This window comes from Oratosquilla oratoria, chromosome 15 (assembly GCF_046742065.1).
Source record: "Oratosquilla oratoria isolate Oo_2021 chromosome 15, ASM4674206v1, whole genome shotgun sequence".
Lineage (NCBI taxonomy): Eukaryota > Metazoa > Arthropoda > Malacostraca > Stomatopoda > Squillidae > Oratosquilla > Oratosquilla oratoria.
The window spans coordinates 31,129,299-31,137,184 of record NC_134791.1 but is presented as its reverse complement, the minus strand read 5'-3'; the positions used below and the strand labels follow the sequence as shown (position 1 = coordinate 31,137,184).

Genomic DNA, 7,886 nt, shown 5'->3' with positions numbered 1-7,886 from the left:
ATAGGTAAATAAATAAGTGAACGCACAAACAGGCAAGTAAGAACGCAAACAAACAGATTGGTAGGCGCTGCAGCGAAGAGGAAGTTATATCATAAACAAAGAAGACTGTACAACAGGCTTGCGAGGACACCATAACAACTATTATACACTTATATGAGAATTCTCAATCATCAAGACGAATAATATATTCGTCCACGGTGAGAGGTTTAAAGAATGAAGCATTGAGAGACGAAGACCTTTCCTTGGGAGGAATTCTAAGCGTCTCAGGCTGGTCGAAGACTTTTAGAAGTCTTCGATGTTTTTCTTGGAATGCTGGTACACGACATTTCTTGTAGTAACCGTCTCACCGTATATCAGAATGCCATTACCTTCTCCCACCCCCTCCCCCTCCCACACTCCCCAATTTTACAAACTTGTCCGACTCAAAAGGGGAAATATTTGTCTTTGTTGATTTCATCTAAGATGTTTAAAAATGGTCATGTATCATAAACACTGTAGATTGCGGATCCTGTAGACTTTTAGCTTCTTAGGAAAAAACAATATTCCAACAATTTGAGTCTGAGAACATGTGGTCCCAATGCTTCTTTCCCTGCTTAAGTTCTAAAATGAATCCCTAAGTGGAAGGGAATTCCCTCCCTCTCCCCCTCCCCATCCCCTGGTTAATTAAGCTAATTAAGATCTGTTATCCATGAGTAATGAGACTGTTCTATAGGCGTTCATGATTGGCTGATGCGTAAGCAGCGTCGTGTCCTGGGAACACTCTGAGTAGATCTCGTTGCAGATGTCGTCGTCTTGTCCATTCTTCGCGGCCTTCAGGTACCGGAAGTAACGAAGAAGGTTCTCGTCTGAAGTCTTCGGCCGCGTCAGGTCCTCGATCCTCCTGCAAGAACGAGATCATGATTTCAGGGATGAAGAGGTGCGCAAAGAAAGCGATCGGTTGCGCAGGTAGACACATTTTAGTAGAGACCTAGCGCACGAGTTTACGCACATACACACACTCGCACACACGTGTACACACACACACACACACACACACACACACACACACACACACACACACACACACACACACACACACCTCGTGGCGCAGTGGTTAGAGTTCCCAGCTGTCACTACGGAGGTCCGGGTTCGAATCCCGCCCAGGGCTGAAATAATTTCAGTGTCACTGCGCTGCGGGTTATTACTCCAACTCTCGTGGGCGGGGAGTTTGGGGTGTGTGTGCGTGTAAGGTCACAGCATTACCCATAGATCGGTCATATATGAGCTCTGAGCTCTCTTCCGGGAGAGAAATAGCTGTCAATCACGAGTCCAACACGTGATCCAAGACCATGGTGAATCACACACACACACACACACACACACACACACACACACACACACACGACAGGAAACTCCTTGGTTGATAACGAGGTCGGATGCAGAAAAATTTATTCAAAATAAGAAAGAGAATAAAAGAATACACAAACAAGCAAACAATGTAGCCAAATGTCAATCATTACAGTATATTGTTTAAGTGTTGATTCAAACTTATTTTAAGGTTTCACTATCGTATTGTATCGCCTATGCAGTGATTCTAAGTTAAATCTACGGTCTGACGACTGGTGTAACTATTTCTCGCCTGAGTTTAATGTGAAAAATATCTTTATTTCTGGCGTTGTCATAAATATCTTCATTTCTGGCGTCATAACAAATATCTTATTTTCTGGCATCATCAGTTCCTTTTGAAATCTTGAAGGTCGCCTCATTCTGCACTTTTTCACTTTATTTTGTTTTCCAAATTTCACTTTTGGGATAAATGTAATGCTCTACTTTTCAGACCATTGATTTAATTTAAATTTTTTTTTTATAAATATCTATTTGATTTGTGTAATCATTTGGCACAATTTTACTTTCTTTCTGGTTGCTATCAAAGTGCCTCATTCTTTTAACTGGCTTATTGCAGCCTCAGACCAAAATGTGGAATAAAACTTACCAAATGTTCCTTTCGAAAAACACCTGGACCGATGTTAACTTTGCTAGTCAAAAGTTGTTTTGAAAACATTCTTTAGCATCAAATTTTTTTCTCCGAAATGTGGACCTGATACCACTAGTATAAATCAAGAAATATTAACAAGATATTATGACATCGTTTCATTACATGATAAGCTATGGTTGACTAAAAAAGATAGGTTGTTCTTACACTGTGAGCTGCCGCGACAGGAAATCACTGACTGGCGTGAATGCAGATGGATTCTTGTAGATGTTGCACACAAGCTGGAAGTTTCACGTCGTCGAGTGAAGAGGAGACGCATGGAATGTAAACAACGAATTGTTAAAATTATTCAACTACAATTCTGTTTCAATTATCATCTTCGAATATTGGCTGCATTTGCATTATATTGGGTGGGGTTAGAAATGTCGAGATTCCTGAAAGAATGGGCTTTATTTAATTCTAAAGACTGGCCAAGAGGGGGAAGGGAACTTCTAAGGAATCTGTGTGTAGTTAGTTACTTGACGAATTGATAGGTAATAATTTCCAATGTATCTCTCTCTCTCTCTCTCCCTCTCTCTTTCTCTCTCCCTCTCTTCCACTCTCTCTCCCTCCCTCCCTCTCTCTCTCTCTCTCTCCCTCTCTCTCTCTCACCCATACACACACGTACGCATGCACGCACGAACGCACACACACGTACGCACGCACGCATGAATGCACACATACACACACACGCACACACACACACACATACACACACACAAACACACACACACACACACACACACACATAAACACCCACCCACACACACACACATAAACGCACACACACACACACACACACACACACACACACACACACACACACACACACACACACACACACACACACATTTGGCTGTGACTACATTATCTTCGAAGATTGAAAATCCAATGTTTTTACTTCCTCTGCGTGGAGTACTAAGAGGCACGGCGCGGCCCTACCTGCATGCGGCATCCCTCCTCATGGACGTTGACCTGGTGGAAGATGGCGTCGATACGGGAGAGCCGGGGTCCGTAGAAGGGGTCGAGGGCGTAGATGGGGACGGGCGTAGGACGGGCATGAGGAGTCGGGGCTTCCGTCAGCGCCTGTTCAGGAGACGAAGGGGAAAATAACAGAAAGGAGATGGTGCTGTCTAGTGTTTCGGCTCTGATAATTAACCAACGCAGAAGGGGCGGATTCATAAAGGTGGTTAAGATGTTTAGGGAGGGTTTAAAGTGATCAGGGCTCCTCTTTGATCTGAGATTAATCTCCAGTTATAAAAGAACACTGTGAGACTCTGGTCCGTAGGGGGTGTCGCTAAAGTCCCTGAAATATGGACTGCACAAAGTTTATGGAGTCGTTACTCCGTACGACAGAAATGAGACAGTGCCATGTAGAAGCCTGCGGGACATAAACTGTGTTTTCCCTGGAACTTATTTTAGTGAATCGGAATGCGGATACAGCAAGTTCTGAATCGCAAAAAAAAAGTACATACAGGTCCCGTATAATTGCAGATTTTATTTGGTGTTAGAAAAATGTATCACTGTCATTACTCATGAGCATAACTGTGTATGTCGTTGTCGGGAGTATGATCCAGATTACTAAACTCGTATTACGGTTGTTGTTATTCTTTCCATGTTTAAAGTTGCAACAGTCAGTGATGAGGTTGAGAGAGAGGGAGAGAGAGAGAGAGAGAGAGAGAGAGAGAGAGAGAGAGAGAGAGAGAGAGAGAGAGAGAGAGAGAGAGAACGAGAGAGAGAGAGAGAGAGAGAGAGAGAGAGAGAGAGAGAGAGAGAACGAGAGAGAGAGAGAGAGAGAGAGAGAGAGAGAGAGAGAGAGAGAGAGAGAGAGAGAGAGAGAGAGAGAGAGAGAGGGAGAGAGAAAAGTAGGTACTCATCAATCCCTCTTACCTTCCCTATTCCAAGCACTGGCATCAATACTCACTATACAGTCATCATCTCTTCACCTCAAGCCTCTCTTACCTGATTTGCTGCCTGATGGTCGACGATTCTAATCTCCGTAGGAATATTTGTACGGACGAAGGTCTGCACGCCTCTCTGGATTGTCGTGACGCCAGGTGTCGGAGCCGCATCCGCTACTCGCTCATCTGTGACACCTACCGTTGCTGTACTCACTCCCGCGGTCTGTTGGGCGGGGTAGATGGCACCAGTGGACGGTCCCACGGATGCCACCAGTTTGGCCGCCACTCCTGTTAAGGATGGAGCTGAGTGTGTCTGACTCTGGATCAAGGGAGACGGTGATGGGACGGCGGGAGCAGGCTGGTTCACTTTAGCCCCAAATGATGACACAGAAGGTGCGATTTGCTGTTTCACCACCGTTGGGGATGCCACGCTCTCGGCCGCTACCTGAGAACAAATAGATAAATAATTTAGTACACAAATTAATGAATAGAATACCCTAACGCTAAACTCGTTTAGCAATCATGAATCAAAACGGTACGTGGTTATGTTTATATATTAAACAGGCTCATTATAGTTTGTTTAACATGTGAATATAACCACGAAAAATCTAACAAAAAAGTACGTGAGAGGTGTATAATTCAAACATAAATCTGTGTGTGTGTGTACTTGTATTCTGAATATAGGATATATGAAATTGAAGTCCAAAAAAGACTTCACTGTTAGTTGAATTAAGACAAGACATGTAAATACCAAACCTATTTTCTAAGCTGCTTAGATATATCTGGCACAATTCAAGACTGCATATTTCGGTGGCTGTCTCTCACACTGAATCACAATGTGTTTAAGTTACGATTTGATTTAAAGTGAATATATCTGGTGATTTCTATTGGTTAAAATAATGCTAGTTTAATTTTAGATAACAAAAAATAGTATAACCCACTTCTCATTTCTATTGTTTAGGTTCTAATCTGTACAAAATCGTTGCGACCGAGAGAACACGTTACTAACCTACCCGACGCGCTCACATCAGACGGAGTGAAAGCGAAGAGGGAACCGACAGTCCTGAAAAACTACTCTTTCTCGTCTTACCAATTGTTGTGGCTCAGGTTTGAAGTGTTGAGGTCGCTGTGGCTTCTTGAGTTCCGATGAACTGGTTTTAACCGGTTGTTTTTCACCTGGATACAACACCGAAGTGGACGTCACAACCCGTACGCTCCTTGAGGTAGAAGTTTTCACGGGGACTGATGATGTCGTGGGAACGGTTCTCGGCGTGGTGTACCGTAACCCTTGCGCTATTGCAGGTCTTGGAGGTGGTGGAGTCGTAGAAGTCTTAAAGATTGCTGTAATTAGATATATACAAAAGACATTCTTAGTCATAGCCATTAATACTTAGCATACTAATGTAATTATTTTTAGGATCTATGGAATAAAAGATGGTCTAAGACGAACGTATGTTCGACTATTTCCTTCAAAATGTTAGGTACTTACCAGATGTAACATGGGATATTTTGTGGGTAGTGACTTCTGGTTTCTCTTTGGTCTCTGGTTTGATGGGCTTAAAGCCGATCGAGATCTCTTCACGTTCTCCAGAGTTCGATGGCTGGGCTGTCGGCGCCGCTTCTGCCCTGAGAGGTAAGGGGGTAACTGGTGAGGCCACGGTGACTTTCGGCGCCGGGGGCTCGGTCGGGATGATAGGTTTGAATCCCGTTTCGGCCTTTGGAGGTGATATGGTGCTCGGGGGTTCCTCGGTGCTAGAGACAGTTGGGCCAGGAGAAGGCGCGGTGGGTGAGTGCACCTGGTCGTTGGCGTCAACATGCATGACAGTGAAGTGAGAGTTGCCTTCGCGCACAGGCCTGAAGCTGCCAAAGGTCCCTGGAGTTTCGACCAGCGAAGGCGTTAGTGTCTGAGGCCCCACTGGGCCGACTGGAGGGGGCTGAATTCTCCCATCCAAGGGCCTTACCTTCTGCTTCTGACGGAGGATTGGTTTGATTGGTCGTCTTGGTGGAGGACGGGGAGGCAACCTTTGTTTCTGATGTTGAGGGACCTTCTTCACTCTCACAACTTGACGGCGAGGTGGAGTCTGGCGGCGCGGTTGGCCGAAGGGCCAAGGCCTCCTGGCGTCGGTGTTGCCTGTTGCTGGACGCGGGATGGGGTGGCGACGTATAACAGGTCGGCCGCCCGCCACCAGGCGAACTGGCGTCGGCCTTACTAACCTCTGCGGCACCAGCGGTGGCCGCTCTTGTTCTTGTTGTTGTAACTTTTGGTGGAGGGGTTCCTGAGGCTGCTGCTGCTGCTGCTGCTCGGGTAGTGGAACCTCCTGAGGCTGTAGTGCAGTAGGGGGTTGTAATCCAGGCTCATCCTGCGGCCCAGCTTGCTGAGCCTGGTCCAATCCGGACTCGGAAGGCGCGGTCGGTGAGGTGTCGGCAGGCGGCACCACAGTTTCGGTGTGGGAGACATGACTGGTGGAATGTGCCGCATGGAGGTCAGGGTGGAGGGGTGGAGCGATGGGCTGCCACACGTACTCGCCATCCTGCCAAATCCAGTGCCATCCGTCGTACTCGAATGGCTGCTGTTCCTGCTGCAGGTGCTGGTAATGGTGAGGGAGCTCTTCATCCCTCCGGCTGTGGCCGAAGACGCCAGGGGGGCGTCTCACAAGGGCCGGGAGGCGACGGGTGTCCTTTCGGGCCACAGGGGAACTACTGAAGAAGTAGGGGATGGAGAAAAGCCCGCTAATGGCAGCGACCATCCACCCCAGGGGGTTGAAATCTGAAAGGTAGTTAATGTAGGTCATATCGGCGGTGGCGGTGACGCGCGGGGAGGGGAAGGAGATGATGGGGAGAAGGAGACGGGCGAGGGAAGGGGGAAACTCAATATTGTGTATTTCTTTGTTTCTTTGTTTCGTTACTGCGAAGCGGTCGGATCAATTGACATCAATTCTTCATCAAAGGCGAACAAAGGACCATGTTGAGTTTTGGAAGTAATTAGTTCAAGGTCAAGGACACCAACATGTAATACACACACACACGCGCACACACACACACACACACACACACGCACACACACACACACACACACACACACACACACACACACACGTGTATATATATATATATATATATATATATATATATATATATATATATACATATATATATACATATATATATGTATATATATATATATATATATATACACATATATATGTAACTCGAAAACGGTTTACGATTATCAATTTACAGGAAACTGAAAATAATACTATACAACCTTTATTGACACAGTACTAAGCTGCACTTAATAGTTGCCGCCGGGCGAGGTTTGTTGTGCCTGGTACCACTTATTCAGAATATATTGAACAACCTGACATGAGGTTCGTAGTGACAATGCTGAGGAAATATCCAGGTACGGTCATATACCTAGGTATATGACCGTATGAAAGTACCAAGAAACTGTGATACCATGACAAACCAATATTTCTTGTGAAAATATTGCTAAAGGAATATGTATTACATATGCAAAGAAAAAAATACATTGAGTAGGAAAAGCTACGCACTGTGTGATATTACAAGTATCTATATTAAAAATACACAACAGATTCTGTGATAAACACTAACCTTACAACTAAACAATACCCCTAATGATGATGCAGTCAAGTTGAACTCCGAGTGAGGATGATTGTGAACGGGAACGCCAGCGCCAATGCGATGGCCCCGGTGTCGTTGACCCCCCTCCCCCACCTCCCCCTCCCGGGAGTGAAATGTGACGTAAAGTCGTCGTGCTGTGGTCAAATGTCGATCCACCATAGCTTTCACTCGGTGAGTGAAATGCTCGTTTCTACTGATCCTTTAGTAAATTTCTCTATTCGGTACTTGTTTTCCGTTGTAAAGATACATCAAATATATATTTAACAAGAGTTCTTAGGATTATCAAGAAAGACATAAAGAAAAATTATACGCGTATGGCAACATGGTAGAAA

At 45.2% G+C, this 7,886-nt stretch overlaps 1 protein-coding gene across 1 annotated transcript; it reads right to left on the bottom strand.

The window, feature by feature from the left end:
* Nucleotides 1-343: 343 nt before the first annotated feature.
* LOC143033101 (uncharacterized) lies at nt 344-6,889 on the bottom strand. Its single transcript, XM_076198301.1, has 6 exons — nt 5,402-6,889; nt 5,003-5,253; nt 3,974-4,357; nt 2,954-3,097; nt 2,180-2,253; nt 344-880 (listed from the first exon to the last, which is right to left on the bottom strand). The coding sequence occupies exons 1-6, from the start codon at nt 6,702-6,704 to the stop codon at nt 673-675; spliced, it is 2,364 nt and encodes a 787-aa protein (XP_076054416.1). The 5' UTR covers nt 6,705-6,889; the 3' UTR covers nt 344-672.
* Between the last annotated feature and the right edge of the window lie 997 nt (nt 6,890-7,886).

Bases quoted from the DNA above. Each gene is read 5' to 3' on its own strand.
- LOC143033101 (XM_076198301.1), bottom strand. From the start codon at position 6,704: ATGACCTACATTAACTACCTTTCAGATTTCAACCCCCTGGGGTGGATG. The intron at 5,254-5,401 runs GTAAGTACCTAA...ATCTAATTACAG, and splicing joins AATATCCCATGTTACATCTG to CAATCTTTAAGACTTCTACG. The intron at 881-2,179 runs GTAAGAACAACC...TCGTTCTTGCAG, and splicing joins CTGTCGCGGCAGCTCACAGT to GAGGATCGAGGACCTGACGC.